General features: G+C 37.2%; 1 protein-coding gene across 1 annotated transcript; it reads left to right on the top strand.

Moving 5' to 3' along the window:
• The first annotated feature begins 8,568 nt into the window (after positions 1–8,568).
• Positions 8,569–20,969, top strand: LOC104441532 (protein ARABIDILLO 1). The gene is given in 13 exon segments (XM_010054684.3): positions 8,569–9,377; positions 9,380–10,392; positions 10,569–10,727; positions 10,806–10,886; positions 11,006–11,137; positions 11,788–11,915; positions 15,860–15,947; positions 16,663–16,757; positions 18,485–18,548; positions 18,800–18,975; positions 19,539–19,760; positions 20,173–20,254; positions 20,410–20,969. Coding segments are annotated over 13 exon segments (2,757 nt in total). The 5' UTR covers positions 8,569–9,043; the 3' UTR covers positions 20,593–20,969.
• Positions 20,970–21,474: the final 505 nt, after the last annotated feature.

Here is a 21,474-nt window from a genome sequence, read left to right as displayed (position 1 = left end):
CACAAACAAAACCTAGGCCCTTCGCCTATGGCCACCTCCACCATCACCGACACTGAGGCGCGACAACCCTATCCCTACCGATGATAGGGCGGTGGCCATAAACAACCTATTGATTGTATTTTTTTTTTTCTTTGTTTCTTCTTAAAAAACTTTTAACGTTCTTGATTTTTAATCTAATTTAACTAAAATTTAGATTAAAATCGTCTTTGGATGATAATTCCCTTGACTAGTTAGAATTTTAGCCAACTAACGAGTTGAAACCCTTATTTGAAATTGTTATGGTTACTTTAGGCTCTTATATAACATGATTAATCAATTCCAGTGCAATCCAGTCCTATCTCATTTAGGAATCGAAAACCGAACCAATGAGACCGATTCCCTATTCTCTAAAATTGGGAACTGACCATCTAGTCTTAAAATCGAATTAGACCACTTGCTAGGTTCTTAGGTGGGTAAATGAAACCGATGGCTCCCCCACCTTGCCTATGCCCACCACCACCATCACCGAGGCATCATCAAACCTACTGATGATAAGGCGATGGCCATAAATAGCCTTCTCGACTGTATATTTTTTTTCTTTGTTTCTTCTTTAAAAAAAATTTAACGTTCTTAATTTTTAATCTAATTTAACTAGAAATTAGGTTAAAATTGTCTTTGGATGATGCCTTTGACCGGTCAAAATTTTAGCCAACCAACGAGATGAGACCCTTATTTGAAATTATTATGACCACTTTAGGCTCTTATATAACATGATTAATTGATTCCAAAGTAATCCAATCATATCTCACTTAAGAATCGGAAACCAAACCGAATGGGACCAATTCCCATTCTCTAAAATTGGGAACCCGACCATCTAGTCTTAAAATCGAATTAGACCACTTGCTAGGTTCTCCCCTCCCCACCTTGCCTATGGCCACCACCACCATCACCAAGGCATCGACAACCCTATTGACGATAGGGCGGTGGCCCATAAACAGCCTCCTTGATTGTATTTTTTTTCCTTTGTTTCTTCTTTAAAAAAATTTAACGTTCTTAATTTTTAATCTAATTTAACTAAAAATTAGGTTAAAATTGCCTTTGGATGATAATGCCCTTGACCGGTCAAAATTTTAGCCAACAAGCGGGTGAGACTTTTAATTTGAAATTGTTATGGTCACTTCAAGCTCTTATATGATATGAGTGATCGATTCCAGTGTAGTCCGGTCCTATCTCACCTAAGAATCGAAAACCGAATTAATGGGACCAATTCCCTGTTCTCTAAAACTGGAAACTGACAATCTAGTCCTAAAATCAAATTAGACCACTTGCCTGGTTCTCTGGTGGGTAAATGAAACCGGTGGCTCCCCCCAGGGTTGTCACCAGCAAAACACCTCTCATGCTTCCAAGCCGACCCAATCCTAGCATCACTTATGGTTGTCCTATTCATTGCCCGTCTAGATCTGGCCTCGTCTGTGGCTCGCAAGGCGGCTCGTCCGCAGATTTGGTGAGCCTGGACGATGGAGTAGTAGCTTAACTTGGATGAGTCACGAGTCCTGCTATGAATCTGTGCCTCCATATCTGGCCTGTGAACTTCTAGATGGCGGATCGTCTATGGCCTTGAGTGACGATGGACACGGCTTGGCTTGGACATGCAAGCCTAGACGATTGCGCGGGTGACTCCGCCGGTCCAGATGTGCAGTCCGCAAAGTTCCAAATGCTGACGAGCAACGGCGAAGAAGGAAGAAGAAAAAGAAGAAAAGAAAGAGAAAAGAAAAAGCAAGGAAATCTTCATGGGGACAACGCGTCCTTCGTGGTCGCAAGCAACAACGAAGAGGACGGAAGGGATGGCTCCGATTAGACGACCGACGCCAACAATGACCATGGAAGAATGATTTCTCTAGGCAACGAAGCTGAGAATGGAAGAGGAGGCTGAACGGGAATGGCGGAGGGTTTTCTCATATTTATAAGAATAAAAAAAAAAAAAAAAGCCGATTGAGGCTGTTGGTTCCACTTTTAGGAACTAGGAACCAAATTGATACTCCTTTATTATTTGAAAATGCCTCTTTTTAAAACAAAATGCACTTCAAATCTTTATTTGAAAAATAAGAATACTTCAATCTCTTAATTGAATTTTTCACCATTTGAGGTAAATGATACGATCTAAGTAATATCGACATGGGACATGACACGACACACACACCAACACTTCATTTATAATAAAAAAAAAAATAGAATTCCAACATATTGAGACACGTTACATATTAAATATATATCTATGTACATGATAAATTATCATTTTTACTATTATTTCAAATAAATTAATTTCATTTCAATTCACAAATAAATAAATAATCAAAAGAGCATAGAATGAATTTTACACTAAAAACATTATTCTACCATTCGCAAATATCATTCATTATTTTAATTTGATTTTCCAACTACATTCCATTCCAATAATCTATAGAACTTGAAGGAAAAAAATAATCCACATTCCACTATTAAATTTAACATTAAGCAATAAGCCGAAAAAGAAATCTACATTTCACCATCAAATATAACAAAAAGTCCTTCTTTCCCTCTTTATTATTTTTATTGTTTTTTACATATTTACATTTTGATCCATTATTTATTGAAAATTTTAAAAATTAATCTCGGATGCATTGAAATCACATGTTGGAATTCCAAACTCATATGTCGGATCGTGTTGGAAGAGTTGACCACATGTCAAATTTTTTTAGACATGTTGACTATGTGTAGGAATGTGTTGAAATGTGTTAGATATATGTCAAAGTATTTAACATGATACAAAAGCTTCCGAAAAGTGTTGGTCCTTCTTAGGATACAACTTATGTCCAAACAAGAAGTTTTCAATCTTTACTTCAAGTTGTTTATAGAAAATTGAGTTATGGATTTTGTTAACCCAAAGGCACTTGTTATCCATCTACATATATTTCAAAAATGCTATTTTTTCTCGGCGTTTTGCGCAACTAATATATTGAAGATGAAACCTTTCTTTATTCGATATGGTCAACAAGTGTTGTGAAGACAATCATTAATAAAATCTCCAATTTGAAAATATTTGATTTTCCAATGAGTAGCGTTTCAGAACGCCTTAGGATCATTTATAACAGGTTTGGTCGGTGTTTTGGTCCTCCTCTTTCCACTGAAAGGGGATGTAGCAGATATGGACTTAAACCATTTAATAGGTATAGTACTGGATTTTAATCCCTAAAGATTAGCATAATTGATTGAAAAGTTTGGAATTCTCACTTTAGAAGCTGAGTGCAAATTGTTCAAAATTTCTTCTTCTAGCTTCACCCATTAAGGGTGGGTTGCTTCAACTTTACAAATGAGTCTTGAGAAAATGCCAATGTCTTTGACCTAAAATCCCTTGGGAAATTACAAATTGCATTTAGTAATAATAAGTCCTTTGTAAGGTTACTTTGTTCTAAATAGTGTTTGGCAAATATATATATGCAAAAGGCTTTTGGGTCTTTCTTTTTCTTTTTTATTAGAAATATCAAACCCTCCAATGAAGGGCTAAGATCGTCAAGGACCATCGCCTAAGGTTGTGTGACCGGCAACAGTCCCGTGACTCTAGGCATTGTGATCCAAGCGGTCGGTTGAGGTCACACAACCTTAGGTCTTGTTGCCTAGGGTTGTGCGACCAAGATGGCTGTCATGCGACCTTGCCGACACTTCACTAGCCCGATTTAGCCTCATCGACTACCCTTGCCAATTATCCTTGCTAAAAAAAAATGAACAGTAATGAGGGTAGAACTGAAAAATTAAGGAATTGACGAGAGTAGTAAAAGAAAGTTAGTTTCAATATTTGGCTAAATGCTAAAAGGTTAATGCTAATCCTTATCAACATTGGGCTTTTAACTTTTCCAAAGCCAGCATTTTGCCGAAAGCCCCCTAGGAAAACTTGCTAAATACCCTAGCATTTCCCAAGGAGTTTTGGATGCCAAAAGCCCTTTAAGAAAGATGAATCAAACGCACCTAAATCATCAAGCAAAAATGTTATCCATATTCTCTTTTTGGAATGTCTTCACTAAGGAAAGTTGAACCAAACACATCCTAAATCATCAAACAAAGGTTCATGACATTCTCTTTTTTGAATGTCTTCTCTCATGAGCAAATCGTGAATGTCATTGAGTAGGGAGAAATTACCAAAAAATCCAAAACTTATTTCAGTCATGAACTTTTTAATTTGACCAATTTAATAATAAACATTTTGACAATTCACCAATCAAGTCCATCAGCTGATTTTGGTCGGAAATTAATGACATAGAGGTCAATCATTTTACGTGGCACCATCGTCACTGATATAAACAATTTTTATGATTTTTTAAAAAGGTTAATGAATTTTTTTATTCTTGTTTTCTCTTCTTTTTTTCCTTGTTATTTTCTTTTTCATCATGCCATATGAGGGCTAAGCGAGGTTGCCGACAACTTGTCGTTGCTAGGCGAGGTCGACCTTGCTAGGGCTAGGCTGATGAGGTTTGCTTCGCCGTCATTGGGCGAGGTTGACCTCGCCAGAGGCTAGTTAGGCAAGACCCACTCTCGTTGAATTTGGCAAGGCTAGAGAAATTAATAAACAATTTGTACAAATTATAAAAATAAACCAATTTCTAGCCAAAATAGACTAGATGAATTGAATTGGCAATTTGTCAAAATGTTTATAACTAAATTGACTAAATCAAAAGGTTTGGAATTGAATTGATATACTTGCAATAGGTTTATGACTTTTTTTGTAATTCTTCCATTAAATGGTAAGCTTTTTGACCAAGAGAAATACTAATGGTGTAAATATAACATTCAAACTAACGGACAATAAGGATAATAAAATCAAAATATGTACCTTATTATCAAAGTCAATCTCATTCATATTTAATTGATTAATGACCACATTGAACTTATTGAAATGCTTAGCAACTGACACACATTTGCCAATCTTTAAGTAAAAAAAAAATGTCATATCAATTAGACATTATTGATTGTGGAGGGCTTCCTATACATGTTTTATGGGATATTTATTAGTCATGTACTGGTGTTCTCTTTCACAATGTTAAACAGGACATTATGAGTCAAAATCCGTTCTATAACACCAATCATCTATCTATCCAGCAAATCCTTATGAGGTTGTGTCATTGGCCTTAGCTTCTTCCCATACAAGAGTTAGTGTAGATTCTTCTAGTACAATAATTATCAATCGTTTGGGCTCATAATAAATTAAAAGTTGCTCTTGCTACTCAGCCTAGAGCCTTGAGCATATGCATCTTTTAAAAACCAAAATTTTCCCATCAAATTTATTAATTCTTGCTTTTCCATTTTGTAATGCCATCCATGCACTTTGAATTAATCGAATTAGGCTCTAATACAAATTATTGCAAGGAAAAAAGTTGGTTGAACAATAAAATTAGGAGAACAAGTAAATAAATCGAAGGCCTGATTTGTGTAATTTGGTTAGAGGAACCTGCTTAACAGGAGAACAATATAAGATTCCATTATAGAAAATGGGTAAAAGCTAACACTCGCCTCTCATACTTTATGTATATATTTACAACCCAAAATATGAACCTCTTTTAGTAAACCTATTCAAATTAGTAAATCTACTGAAATTAGGAAACTTATTTGGATTGGGTTTCTTTACAAACTCAAATTCAAGACATAATTTGAATTTCTTTAGACAAAGAGCTTAATTTCTTTGGTTGGCAAAATTGAAAGAATATATGATGATCCTTGACCTAGAATTTTTCAGGAACAATAAAGTCCAAATTGAATTAGAGTATTGCTTTTACTTTGGCTGCTCCATGGAAGTCTGAAGGAGGTGAGGGCCTATAATTTAGGTTACTATAATGTGCTTGGAGCTTTATTATTCGAATGTGCTTTTAATTAGGGGTGAGCATGGTCCGGGTTGGTCCGGGCCACCCCCTAACCCTAGGACCAACCCGTACAGTGTGTCGGTCCTCAATTTTTTTAGGACCGAGGACCAACCCTATTGAGCACGGACCAAGGACCGGACCGACCCAATGGGTTCGGTCCGGTTCCAGGGTTAACCCGGGACCGATCGATAATTTTTTTCGTCTTATTTTTTATACTTCCTAAAAAAGCAAACCTACAAATTCAAATTACACATCCATCAACAATACGGCATTGTGCAACTAAACTATAAAATACCAATACCTATTTAGCAAATTTAAGATGACACAATAATAGAAATTCCGTATCTGCTAACCGCTCATCGAAATATGGGACAAGATGGAAAGTCTTTATAATAATTTATCTTTAATATTTATAACACCATATGCAAAAGCGTTTTTCGATCATGTAGAGTCCACTCAACCAAAAAATGAGCTTCGCACCACTTGACTAGCATTTGATCATATAGAGTCCACTCAACCAAAAAATGAGCTTCACACCACTTGACTAGCAAATCACCGTAGCAACTGCAGTACTACTCCACTCTTCAAAAACTTCTACCATTTAACACAAATTGAAAAGTAATATGTAGCTGAAATTCATTAGTAAAATACAATTAAATCATAAAAAGTTCAAAATACTTAATATAAATCATAAATATATAACTTCACATCTTGTTAATTCACTTGAACTTCTAAACACTTGAAAACAAAACAAATGACACATAATTAATACTTAACAAAAGTTTTAAATTGAAATTACTATTAGTGCTATTGATAGAACATCTAAATATAATATAATATAATATAATATAATATAATATAATAGACATTTTACTTAGGTTTGAATATATAAAAGACTTATAAATAATATAATATAATATACGGGGTTGGTCCAGGTTGGACCTAAAACTTCTTAGGGCCGAGATGACCAACTCCGCACGGTGTTGATGTTGGAATTTCGTAACCAGCCGACCCAGCCGTCATGGGAACCTGGACCAAGACGCGAGGTTGGGCCGGTTCGAGTGGTCCGATCCAGGGTCGGCCCTGACCGCTGCTCACCCCTACTTTTAATAGTCAATAGAGAGGAAAAGGGCTTTAAGAGAAAATACATCTTTTTCATGGGCATTATGGTCAATTAAACTTGAAAGGATGTCTGATGGAGCCATTTAAGACACGGAATCAGAGCCATCCTTACAAAATATAGAACACCTCAATGATCTTTCATCCCACAAAACAATTATCTATAAATTTAATTGTCAGTAGCCCTTTGTGAGGCTTATACAAAGTAAGTTTAGTGAATATACGCTGGATTGTTCAAATCTTCCATAAATGTAGAATATGTTGACTAAATTGGAAAATTGGGAAGTATATTGGGAAGCTACCTAATTCCATCACTTGCTGCCATTTATTTATCTCTAAAGGATGTGAATCTCAACCATAAATGGACTGAAAGCACATCTAATAACCTCGCTGATCTCATGAGTTTTGTAATAAATAAATCTAATCTGGGTAAGTGCCTAAATATGATACTAATTTATTATCATACGCGAAGTCCATGAACAAGATCTGTTCTTAACCACTTAATTTACCTAATGGAGTTCTTTTTAAATTTCACTTTAATTAATGAGGTTTTCTATAGACAAGTTAATGGGCATGTGATCAAGGTCTTGTTTTGAAGTGAAGGGTCAAACTTCCATCATGGTTAGAAAGCACCGAGTTATCTAAATTGTTTTCACAAAATGACCGTAAAAGTCATAAGGAATTACTTAGTAGCTTTTTTACAAGATTTATTAAAAAACAAGAGTATTTATAGAAACTCTAATTGCGTACTTTGAAAAAGCCAAGAAAATATACGAAACTGTATACGAAAATACAATTTTGTGGGCCAATTATTTACTAGCTCAAAGTGTTGAAATATTTTCCTACTGTTACTAAGTTCTACATGATTAAACGTCATGCACTTTTGAAGAGGACAATCAACTCAATCAAGAGATCATTTATTAAATTTCCGTTAGACAATAATCGTGGCCTTCATGGCAACAAAAACCATGTACGATAAATTAAAATCTGACTTTGGCATATCCATTGATGCGAAGTGCCCATATCTTTTTGATAATTCAAGGACCTACCTCGAGACATTACAAGTTTTCCCTAATCAAGCACTATACGATATTGAAGAGGAAGATTGACTCGATTAAGTCACTTATCAAATTTCTGTTAAAAAATAATTGTGGCAAACATGGCAACGAAATCCATGTACGATCAATTGAAAAGCCAACTTGGGAATGTACATTGATTGCAAATTGCGATTATTCATTCTTAACAATTTAAGAGCACGGTACAAAGAATTGACTATTTGAAGGCCAAGAAAATCCTAGAAATACCATGCATCAGTTAAATCCAAAACTTTGTCTAGTATTCAAATAGCCTTAATAAGAATGTTGGGCATTGCAAAAATTGTGCTAAAAAACTAAAGAAGCTTTATATCATTCTTAATAAAAAAAACAAATATCCAATTTTTGCAAATTTTCACACTGCAATTTCCCCTCTTGTTTTTTACCATTTGGCAATTTAGCAAAATGGGAGGGTGACTCTTTTTTAATCCATGTAATTTTTTGTTCGAGCGCACGGCCAAACGGGGAGAGAGAGAGGTACATATATAAAACCAAAAGGCATTGAGGGCTTGCTTCCGTCTCCAACTCATGCATTTCGGAAAACCTGAATTCTCACGCTGCTCTCTTATCTGAATTCGAGACCCTCCTCGCAGCGCATCTGAGCGGATTCTGGGTTCATCTGGTTGTGAGTGGGCGCTTCTGTTGATTTCTGATTCTCGTGCGGTGTGCATCATTTCTCTCTCTCTACGGGCGACAATCAAAACTCCGATTCATGCTTGGGTTCTTTGTTGAGGGTTTTCTTATGCCAAAAGGGTTTTGGGTTATTGGTAATGCTGCTTGAATAGGTTGCTTATGGGTCTTGGGCAATTGGGTTTCGAGAGGCGAGTTTGCTCGATCGCTTTGTGCGTCGTGAGTTCAAGTATTGGCTTTGCTGGTGTTTATAATTTTTTTTAGATGATGGATTGTATATTTGAGGTTGAGAATTAGTGGGAGCTTGGGTTTTTCCTCTGTTTGATCAAAAACATGAGTCGTAGGCTGCGGCGGAAGGTTTCCAGGAAGGGAAAGGAGAAGGTGGTCGCGCATAGCTATACTGAATTTGAGGAGGAAGTTTCAACTTCGGAGCGAAATGGGGATGTGGATTGGACTTGCTTGCCCGATGACACAGTGATTCAGCTGTTTTCCTGTCTGAATTATCGTGACAGGGCGAGCTTGGCATCGAGTTGTAAGACATGGAGATGCTTGAGCGCATCTTCTTGTTTGTGGAACTCATTGGATCTTCGAGCGCACAAGTGCGATTTGGCGATGGCAAGTTCACTCGCTTCTAGATGCAGGAATCTGCAGAAGCTCAGATTTCGAGGGCTGAGTCGGCTGATGCAATAATTTTTCTCCAAGCTAGGAACTTAAGAGAAATAAGTGGTGATTACTGCAGGAAAATAACTGATGCAACTCTATCTGTAATTGCTGCGAGACATGAGTTGCTCGAGTGCCTTCAACTTGGCCCTGACTTCTGCGAGAGGATCACTAGTGATGCTATCAAACAGATAGCTTTCTGCTGCCCTAAGTTGACTAAACTTCGGCTTTCAGGAATTAGGGATGTGCAAGGTGATGCCATTAATGCTCTGGGAAAACATTGTCCATATTTGATTGATGTTGGGTTCTTGGATTGTCTGAAAGTTGATGAGTTGGCACTGGGAAATGTGGCATCTCTTAGATTTCTCTCAGTTGCCGGGACATCAAATTTAAAGTGGGGTGTGGTTTCACATGTTTGGCATAAGCTACCTAACTTAGTTGGGCTGGATGTTTCTCGAACTGATGTTGGTCCGGCAGCTGTTTCAAGATTGTTGAACTTATCCCTAAGCTTAAAAGTTCTGTGTGCCTTGAATTGTCCTGTTCTAGAGGGAGATGTCAATTTTATTGTGCCCAAGATTAAAGGAAAATCATTACTCGCTCATTTTACGGATATCTTTGAAGGGATAGCTTCTTTATTTGTCGATATCACGAGCAAAGGGAAGACAGTATTTTTGGACTGGAGAAACTCAAAGAAAACTCATAAGTGCATGGATGAGATGATGAGTTGGTTTGAGTGGATTCTATCACATTCGCTTCTACGAAGTGCAGAGAACAATCCACAGGGTTTAGATGATTTCTGGTTGAAGCAAGGAGCTCCATTATTGCTCATCTTGATGCAGAGCTCTCAAGAAGATGTGCAAGAGAGAGCAGCAACTGGACTTGCAACTTTTGTTGTCATTGATGATGAACATGCTAGCATTGATCGAGGAAGAGCTGAAGCAGTCATGCGAGATGGAGGCATACGCCTCCTCCTAGACCTTGCTAAATCTTGGCGGGAAGGGCTACAATCAGAGGCTGCAAAGGTAAGGTTTTTCTGGTACTTGGAGCTATCCGATTAAATTTTCGCCTTCCTTTTTGTGGGAAACCTGATTGATTTCGTAAAACTCTCTTTTCATAATTATAGTATTTTTGGAACACATAGAAATGACATGTATTGAGAACTTAATGTCTGATGTGTTGACCTCTTGGTATGTTTCAGGCTATAGCAAATTTGTCTGTGAATGTCAATGTTGCAAAAGCTGTTGCAGAAGAAGGTGGAATCGATATTCTTGCCAGTTTGGCGAGGTCAATGAACAGGCTGGTTGCTGAAGAGGCAGCTGGAGGTTTATGGAATCTTTCTGTTGGAGAAGAGCATAAGGTATTGTTGTTGTTGCTTGCTTATCACTTTTGCAGGATATTGTGTTTTGTTTTGATATTGATAATGGTTTCTTGTCAGGGTGCTATTGCTGAGGCTGGTGGAGTAAAAGCTCTAGTTGATCTTATATTCAAGTGGTCCTCTGGTGGTGATGGTGTTTTGGTACAAATTTTCCCATTTTACATCGGTTCAAGCTGCAAGCAATTTCTCTTTTATCATTTGTTTCTAAATCAATGATTTAGGATGATTTACTAGCGGATTGGTCCTTCACTTGTCTTCAGGAACGTGCAGCTGGTGCTCTGGCAAATTTGGCAGCTGACGACAAGTGTAGCATGGAAGTCGCACTGGCTGGTGGAGTGCATGCTTTAGTTATGCTTGCTCGCAACTGCAAGTTTGAGGGTGTTCAGGAGCAGGTGCTGTGCTTCATTCTATTCAGATTAAAATATCACCAGAGTGGTGTGAAATAACAGATCAATAAGCACCAAAATATCTGGCAGCTTTATCTAAAATTGCCATAACTATCATCCATTACTAAGCAGCCTTGTGTCATTTCATCTGGTGCATTTTTTTCAATTTTCAAGTAAATAACTCTTTTCTCTGGGGAAACAGGTTCCATACAAAGAAATCATAACTTAAAAATAGTTTACAGGTTAACAGTTTTCACAATATGGAGCATTTTACTGACAGGATGCCTACTTCCGGCATCTGAAATGAGGAAAATTTTTTTAGCCAAACAAGTGCACTCTTCAGGTTTTTAAGGATGAAGAGTGAAGAGCTGGAATTAATCTTGTATAATGGTCATATCATCAATCATGGGGGTAGTTTTCTGAAGGAATTGAGCTGATAAATATTGAGCTGATAAATAATATTCTTCTTGTTCATGATATGTGTGTTGGTAGTACTCTCATTACTATTTGCCTTTAGCATTCACTGTATATCTTGATCTTCTGATAACGTACCACTGATCTCTTATGATGCTAGAAACATAATGCTGACTTCTTCCTCTTGGTTAAGGGTGATAGTACTGACACGTTTTTCAATTGAATGGCGTCAAACTTTACAGGCTGCTCGGGCCTTGGCTAATTTAGCTGCTCATGGAGATAGTAATGGTAATAATGCAGCAGTAGGGCAAGAGGTGGGTGCTCTTGAAGCACTAGTTCAACTGACAAGATCTCCCCATGAAGGTGTCAGGTAATTTATTAATCTGTTTTTGTATAAATTGAATGACTCAGTTTTTGTCTTGTCATGTGTGGAACTTTTCCTAGATGGAAGCCCCTGTACTTTGTGGCCATTCCTTAGACAGCAATTTTATGATATGCATAAGTTTTGAGAACACATGAAGCAGGTGCATGAAGAAAATAGCATGAATACTCTCAAACAAACAAAAATAAAAGTACATGATATGTTCTTTTATGATGAGGAATTATGTTGAACTGCAAACAATTGGTTTTTGTATGAGATTAATGCTTGGAAGCTATATGTACTTGAGAATAAATGAGTAAATGTGGAAAAAAGTGCAGGAGTAGGCGTGTAAGCTAAATAGAAAATAGAGAAATAGGAAATTTTCTGTTTGGGGGTGATACTGGGTGAAGCTTAATTACCATAAAAACCGTAATATGAATCTATTAATGTGAAAGAATGGAATTTTGCATTGTGGACAATATGGAATTTCATAATCAATATAAATTTATGGGCTCTTTTACCCTTTTTAGCATGTGTGTCAATTATCACATCACATCTTCTTAGAAAGCTTCTTGATATCAATATTTCAAACTTTCAAGTGTTCAAATCACCTTAAATAGGTCTTTCGTTTTATCCATAGTATAGCCATACCAATTTTCTCAATAAATTCATATTTTAATTCTTTCTTCTTCAGTTCTTGCACATAGATTGAGCATTAATCTCCTCAAAATCATATTTTGCACATGTTGCAGAAAAAATTCTCTCCCATAAAACATAAGCAGTCCAACATCTCTCCTGAGCTTAAGCAGCATACTTTGGTCACAAAGAAGATGCAGAATGCATTTCTATATTTCATGCCTCACTAATATCTCGTACTTGAATTTTTCATTAATTCCTCATTCTCTTTGTAAATTAGACCCAAGATACTTGAGCAGCTTGCTTTGTGATACTTCTTTTCTCTACCTGTCCTCGCAGGTCATTAATTTATAATATTCCTCTCACTGAATATACATCTCATACTAAATGCTTTTGTTTTTTTTTTTTTTTTTTTTTTTTTGGGTGTAATTTGATACAAAAATTCCAAATATACAATGTTTTTTCCCCTTGTTTTATCTACTTCGATGAAAACTTTTAGTTCCCCAAAGTTCCACTTACTTCTGTCTCTGTCTCACTCATTAAAGCTTATCTCATTGTGAAATCTTTGTGCTGGGTAACAAAATATTGAATGTGTCTAGTGATCTTGTCATTATACTTATTGCTGGGACATGGGAGGTAAGGCTTCGAATTTAAACCTTTAAGCTGGCTTATCCGTAACCAAGAAAGAGAACAAAGGTAAGTAAGCTCACTTCTATCGTAATTTCTTGACCCACCAAATGTCCTTGGTGAAATCACAGCTTCATCATAGGTCTTTTATTGTTTGGATACTTGCTTGTGCACATCTTTTCCTTCACTTTTTTCTTTCAGTTTTGTGAATTCACACAATAATATCTTTCATCTATGACTCCTTCAGTCCATGATTTCTTTTATTTACGAATAAGATAGTATCCATAATTGGTCTCACCGGCATCAAACCAAATTTCTTTCAAAACACTCTTATCACCTCAACATATGCTCAATTCCTCCTCCTCCTCCTCCAAAATTTCATTATTCATCAGCTTAATGCCTGTTCATTGATCATCTTCCGGCATTCTCGTCGCTCTGAAAATTCTGATCAGCATGTGATGCCTATCTTATCCATAACCACCCTTATATCAAGTCTGACTGCTTTTTTATTTCCAATTCTAGCACTCCTGATTCATCTATAAAGGTAATAACTCCTACACTCTTGTAACTCATTTATCACTTGCATATGTACTTGAGAGGGGGGTGGGGTTTAGGCACTTAAGATGTACCTTGCTGTCTTTCCTTAACAGCACCTTCTACAATAGAGAATCTTTAACTTTCATTCTGGTCCGTCTAACTTTCTTGAATTTCTTTTGATTCATTCTGTCTTTATCCTTTAATGCAAAGAGAAGCTACTCCTATATAACATCTCTAGCCACTCTTCAAGCTGTAAATTCCCATAACTCACCAGGTTCTCCTCCCTTTTACTAATGTTGGAAGACTAACAATGAAGAAATGGTGGAGGAGATTAACTTTTTCCATGGGGCTCAAGATTGGGACCTCAACGCTTTCTTAAATTTATTTAGTCACCGTTAGCGGTGCCTTAGCCGAGCTCTTGGGCTTCGGTTATTCGCTCGCCAATGCCTCAAATTGTTGTATCAAGCAGCGTTAGATATGAGAGGGTGATAGCTTAAGGTGGAATTGCCATGCCTCTGGAACTTTTTCTGTCAAATCCTACTACTTTGGTCTCATCTTTTCTTAGATGCAATTCCAACAGAGCACGCTCCTTCCATGGAAATCTAGTTGGAAGGTCAATGTTCCCTTGAAGTTTCCTTTTTCGCTTGGGAAGCAGACTGGGGACTCATTGTTACTTTAATAGATGTTTTTTGTGCAAGAGTGTAGAGTCGAGTGTGAATCACTTAGTTTCGCATTGTAGCTAGATGAGAAAGATTTGGACCATGGTTTTTGAAAATTTAGGAGTGAAATAGGTGTCCTCTGGCTCAATGCAACACAACTTTGTGCATGGAGAGGGAAAATCGGTTTGTGTGCTAGAAAGGAGCGGATTACTAAGATGATTCTTCTCCTCATTTTTTGGCTCATTTGGGGAGAGAGGAATAAGGGGGCATTCCCTTGGGATTTTGATGTTGGGATAAAACCCTGAGAAGGTATTCGACACCAAGAAGAAAATCAAAGGTACGAGAGACCCTTGCTTGATTTGCTGCTAGGAGTGTCCGGACCCCTTTCTTTACAATTGCTGCTGGCTCTCACTTTTGCTCTGGCAGAGATGGTCAGAGTCATGAAGTCCGGGATTGAATATGGTGGGAAACTAGTGAGGCTCTCGTCATCCCTCATCGATAAACCAAAGACAGATAGGGGTTCACTAAATAGATACAATTCAAGAGGAAACACACGATCTGGACAATTGTCTTTCGAATGCCTAAGCCAGGAAAAAGAAAGAACATCTTCCTTGAAAGACACAACTTAATTCATCATGAAAATGCTCTAAATCTTATAACCCTTCTGAGACTAGTAAATAGGCATACAAACTTTTATCAATTGGATTCCTACCTAAAGAAGTAAACCTAATATACGACCAGGACTCTTTAAACATGTGGAAACTCAATGAATTCCATCTTGATTCTCTGCAAATGCCACCCTAAGGGATGTTAGCTCTTTTTCTCCTAACTCCATTCACACGATAACCTTTTCTAATGGGGCTTCATAAACATATTAGTAGTACTCCTACTATAGGACATTGCCATGGAATTTACAATCAGCCTGTGCATACCAGAGGCACATTCAACTTCTTTTCTATGGATTTGTTTCTAATATAGCCTTGGTCACTCCAATCCAAGAACTCAGCATTCCTGTAATCAGGTCACCTGAAACAGTTAGCTCTTCTTAGTTTGGAATCTTTCTTGGTACTTTTCATTCTTAAAGACGAGCTAAACAGCTTTCAACCCGACCTCCTAAAGTCTATATCCAGCAACAGATTGCAAGAAATAAGTTTCCAACTCAGCTTCATTTTGATGGTAAATTTTCGGATTCTGCTGTTTGTAATCCCAGCTGCAGGTGAAGGAGTGCCTGTTGACGTTGTATTTTCATCTGAAGAATCAGATGTATAAGTTTAAATATCAATGCATATGTTTGCATGAAATTTTTTAGCCTTCTACAACTTAAGAAGCCCCTGCAAATTTGAGGGTTGATCTGATTTTATTACTTGCAATAATCATGTTAAATTTGAATGCATAAATGAGTATTGCTCTTCAAATATATGATGTGGTTTACTCCTATTCTCTGCATATGATTAATGAGGTTGATCTGTAATATTTTGCGCACTCATCAAACAGGCAAGAAGCTGCTGGTGCACTATGGAATCTGTCTTTCGATGACAGAAATCGTGAAGCCATTGCATCAGCAGGTGGCGTGGAGGCCTTGGTATGGTGTTTATATTAACTTAATTGCAATGGTTTCTCATCAAGCTCTTTGGCTGCAATTTCCTACTATTGTGCACAATATAGGATTACATGAGATGGCAGAACTGTAAACAGCACCTGCCTTCTTTGAAGGTTAATGAGAATAAACTCATTCTCATGTCATGCAAGAATGGTCACAGTGTGGATAAACGAACTGGTGTAGTGCTACCATTACATCTTTTCTATACTGGGATGTGGAATTGATTTGGGAAAGGTGCAACTTGTCCAGTTCACATGCTCTCTATTGGCCTTGACTGCCCTGGGCTTTTGAACTTTTTTAGCCGTTTACTTGTTGTCTTGACTGATAATCTGTTTTGAACATAATATATGCAAGGGAAAGTGGGAAATAATGTACTCCAAGGAGTGCAACTGTCTGTAAAATTGTTTCCTGACATAATGTTGGCATGTCTTCTTGCCCCATTATTATGGACATTGTCTGACAAAAACTAGAAAATGAGAACTCTCATCGTAAATGCTCCATGATCATCACTCTAGGAGGATGGTAGTCATTATATACTATGCTCTGTACAGTTGAATCTATTGCCTTAGTATCACTATGCATAGAATTGTGGGAATACCTTCTGTATTTAGCCTAATAAATCTTGATGGTAATCTTTAATGGCCAAAATTTTGGTCCAGAAAAACGAGTTGATCATTCATTCTACATTGATTCATAGGTTGCTCTCGCACAGACATGTTCGAATGCCTCCCCAGGTCTACAAGAGCGAGCAGCTGGTGCTCTTTGGGGATTATCAGTTTCAGAAGCCAATAGGTAGTCTCATATTTCTAAATTGGATATATAACTGTGCACATTTGTGTGAAATGCACTGTTAAGTTCCTGTGCATGCCTTCATGCATCTTTAGGAATTCAATAACATATGGTTTGATGCGTTCTGGAATTGCTTTCAATATGGATTTTGGTGGGCCTTGTCTTGTATCTAGCAAGAAATTGACATGCCCATACTTTTCATGCAAGCATGATTTAGTGAAATGTATCTATTAAGTGGGGATGATAATGGGTCAATTTGTTGGATTCTATTAATTGATCAAACCAACTAGGAACTTCGATTGTCAAGTTCCAGGTACAAGTGACAATATCGCAGAGACCCTATGGAGTTTGGACGGTTTTAGCCTTAAGGACCTTTTAAATATTCAAACCTGTCTCAATAATTGTTACACTAGCAAAGTGGCATTATTTCAAAATTAATTCAATAATTCTCTGGGATTTTGAGCAATTCAAATAAGTTAGCATCTCTTTGAGTTAAGGAAATGCCAAAATTTTGGATTTAGGGTGGGGGAGATGGTCAGAACCCCGTTTTCTCTCTAGAGTTGAGTTTTGATGCCAAGAGTAGCTACCTTAATAAGGTTGCTCTGTTTGGGATGAGAAAATGCTATTGAATTCTAGTTTGGGACCAGTCCCCATTGGCAACTCATCTTGCTGCCATTCCCACTACTAAGAAATGATTGATACTTTTAAGTGAAAGTAATTGCTATTTGTTAGAATCAGTAATTAAAGGGAAATGTGAACTTGAATGTGTTTTAGGCAACAAGGGAAATTGACTTGTAAGAGATCAGTCAAGACATATTTGATGAGGTTGAGTTGGTGGCATCTATCTTATGGTATTTCTTGTTGGGTTAGCATTCATGTCGCTCATGTGCTGGCATCTTGGTAGGACAAGAAAAAAGATCCTCTCTCAGCTTTTCGAAATAGTCGCGAAGCAAAGTGTCATTATAAGGGCTAAGACTAGGGCTTAATACAATTTGTCCAACATTGAATGGAAGCTTGAAATCTCAAAATAAGACATGGATGTTTCTGTGCCTGAAGAAAATAGAAATAATGGATATATATGTGTGCGCGCGCGTGCATGTAGATAATATTGCCAGTGAGATTAAGCATGGATAAGTTTTATGGCTTGTGAAGAGCCAATTTGTGGTTGAATACTTCTCAAGACTCGTATGCATTAATTTTGTCACAAAGCTGATCAGAGAACCTGCAGTAAATAGCTAAGAGAAAAGAAGGAAGAGAGAAGAAATAGAGAGGAGAGGAAGAGAGGAAGAAACAGATTGTAAAAGCCAAAAAGGGGCTCTCTGTTTCTGTGTTATCAAAGCCCTACACCTATCGCAGTATATTTATATCCAATATAAATTGTACATGACCATAATGCCCTTATATATGTAAAAGAAATAAAATCCAGAAAATAAAATGGAGGCCACTCAAGTGACTTAACAAATTTGATACTCACATACAGGATTTCTGTTGTTCTGTGAATTAGCTAGTGTCAATAATATTGGATGCATAGGAAAATATGGTTTTGCTTGAGCTAGATATTGTTAATGCTATAACGTTATGTATAGCATGATGAAAATTATTTATTCTCTCTTTTGCATGATGTCTTCCCTTAGTAGAGTGTGTCCAGATTGTTCCTCAGCATCTTTGTTTTCTACTCAATATACTTGCTGTTCTTTTCTATGATGCTAACCCACAGATTTTTTTGGTAGTGTTGCTATTGGTCGAGAAGGTGGTGTTGCTCCTTTGATTGCTCTGGCTCGATCTGATGCTGAAGTGAGTCTTTCAACCACTCTGATGTATGCCTGCAGTTTAATTTAGCTTTGTCGCTGCTAGGCGTGGCTTTTCACACGACATGATTTTATTATGCCTATGTGTCTGTATTCCAAACAAATTGTATCTGATTTATCCTTCTCTTTGGCGAGTTAAATGCCACAGAGCCACTCAGTTACGAAGTCCACAAGTTTTGGTTAATGTTTGTACATGTAAGCAGATAAATTGAATGTGATTCACAATGATATTTTCAGGATGTCCATGAAACTGCCGCTGGTGCTCTATGGAATCTTGCTTTCAACCCTGGTAATGCTCTCCGCATAGTGGAGGAAGGGGGAGTTCCTGCTCTTGTTCATCTTTGTTCTTCATCGGTCTCCAAAATGGCACGTTTCATGGCTGCATTAGCTTTGGCATATATGTTTGATGGCAGGTATGTTTTTTTCTAACCCGACAGCTTAGTATAATGGGTCTTGTTCCTTTACCTGGTGACTTTGTAGTGCACATCATATATCTTCTCAAATGAGGTTGATCTCTCACGTTTATTTCTGTTAATATTCACTATACACGACTTTGAGTGATTTTGTTAGTTTAGCTATGGTGCCTATAGCTTTTTGTTTCTATGTTGGAAGCTCATCCGTTGGTTATCTATGCCATCACTTAGATGGTAAAGCATGTTCTTATTTGAGAGAAATAACAGATCTAACATCTCAGTTTGAATTTGAAATGAATATATATATATAATTATGATATTTGGCTGAGGATGGAATGTAATGTAATCTGAAAATAGTTTGCAAAATACCTTTTGATTATGCTGTACTGGAAGTACTTGCTTTTGGGCCTTGAGTTGTGTGACATTTCATTTAGTCGGTGCATTTGTCTATTAGCTCTCAACGAAAAAGGAATCTTTTTTGCATATGTCCTCATATTGGAAGAGTTTTTATTATCTTAACATGAAGAAACTGATATACTGAAACTTGTTGATCTATTTTGCAGGATGGATGAATATGCATTGGTTGGGACTTCATCAGAAAGCACCTCTAAGATTGTGAGCTTAGATGGGTCCAGAAGGATGGCTTTGAAGCACATTGAAGCTTTTATCCTCATGTTTTCTGATCGGCAAGCTTTCACTGCTGCAGCTGCATCGTCTGCTCCTGCAGCATTAGCAGAAGTGACAGAAGGGGCTCGTATTCAAGAAGCGGGACATCTCAGATGCAGGTCCCACCATCTTCCCTCATATCCAATTCAATTCTACCGCCGCAAATATGTAGATGTTCTTGCCTGAAGTTTTATCTATGAATTTGCTATCCATTCCTCTTTTTATCTTAATTTGATTGATTTGCTTATTTCGTTTATCTTTGCTAATGAGAAATCAAGGTAGGTCATTTGACATATAAATTGTGTAATGCATGGGAATCACGGCAAGCAATTTCCTTTCTAAGAGATGTGGAATGATTATCAGAGAAGTTGTATTACTGTTTTATTGTCCATGGGAGCACTAGGCAAAGAGGAATTAGTGTTTCAGCAGATAAACAAGTGGCCACTTTATGTGTCTTTTCTTTTGTCAGCTGCTCTTTTCACACTATTGTTATTTGTTTCCTCTGTTCTTCTCCCTCTAATTATTTCTCAGTGGAGCTGAAATTGGAAGATTTATCTCCATGTTAAAGAATCCTTCTGTACTCAAAGCATGTGCAGCATTTGCCCTTCTCCAGGTAACTAGCCTCCTACAAAATTTTAAAATTTTTCTCCTATCTTTTCGACAAAAACTTTTAAATTATACTCCACTTTTCATCCAAATTTTCATTCCCTCTGTTTTCCTTTGTTTCCCAAACATAACATAATTGTTTGTGGCATGTCCATATTGCAGTTTACCATTCCTGGTGGCCGCCATGCTTTGCACCATGCGAAACTTATGCAAAATGCTGGAGCTGCTAGAGTTCTGCGAGCAACAGCTGCTGCTGCGACTGCACCAATTGAGGCAAAGATATTTGCAAGAATTGTACTTCGTAACCTGGAGCACCACCAGGCAGAATCTTCAAAGGGGCTTTGACATATTTGGCAAGCTGAAAATTTGTCCATAGCAACAGAACGATGCTCCATGACTTTGGCCTCTATACTTCCATTTGTTAGAAGAGCGAGATTAGCTACCCTTTTCATCCAAAGGGCAAGATTGTTATATATGATTTTCTTCTTTGATATTTTATTTTTTTTTCCTTGACGTCCTTAAAAGAAAACTATACCTGCTGAAAGTACATTCTGATGGTGTATCGGTGTTGTTATTTTCCCTCACCTGTATGCATCGATACAGATCCTAGATAGTCATAGAGAGTGTTTCTTTTTAGACATGGAAGTAGCTGTGATATGGTGTTGTGAAAATTGCGAGAACATTTTCCTTGGTGAAGTATTATTTGGAGACAATTGTTGACATCCTCAGACTCTCAGTCCTAATAGTGCATGCTTGCGGCCTTGGGAAGTTATTCTCACGAAATCATAGAGAAACTTTATAAGGAGAAGCATTGATAATGCAAACAAAATGATACAAATGAGGGGAGGAGACTATTTTGTATACAAGTGTTCATCGGTTGACAGCTGTATATCTCTTCTCGGTGGAGATTATATTGTTCCATTTACTAACTATTGGCATTTATTACAAGAACACTCTAGAATAGTGTATAATTATAATATTGCTTGTTCCTAAAATATTTAAGAGAACACTAGAGAAGCTAGCCTGGTCTTGTTGAATCAGTCACGTCCTTTTCGTATGAGAAACCTGTAGACCGTGAGACTTGCATATACATGTTGACTGTTGAGCTTTCGTTACTGCAGTTGTGGTTGGAAAAAAATGAAAAACAATAGTGTCCATAGAATTTAGTGACACTCGAAATTTTTCATGCAAAAATTTTTATGCATTGCAGACTAGAAAGAAGTATCT

Source organism: Eucalyptus grandis, chromosome 4, assembly GCF_016545825.1.
Source record: "Eucalyptus grandis isolate ANBG69807.140 chromosome 4, ASM1654582v1, whole genome shotgun sequence".
Lineage (NCBI taxonomy): Eukaryota > Viridiplantae > Streptophyta > Magnoliopsida > Myrtales > Myrtaceae > Eucalyptus > Eucalyptus grandis.
This window is presented reverse-complemented; position numbering and strand designations above follow the sequence as displayed.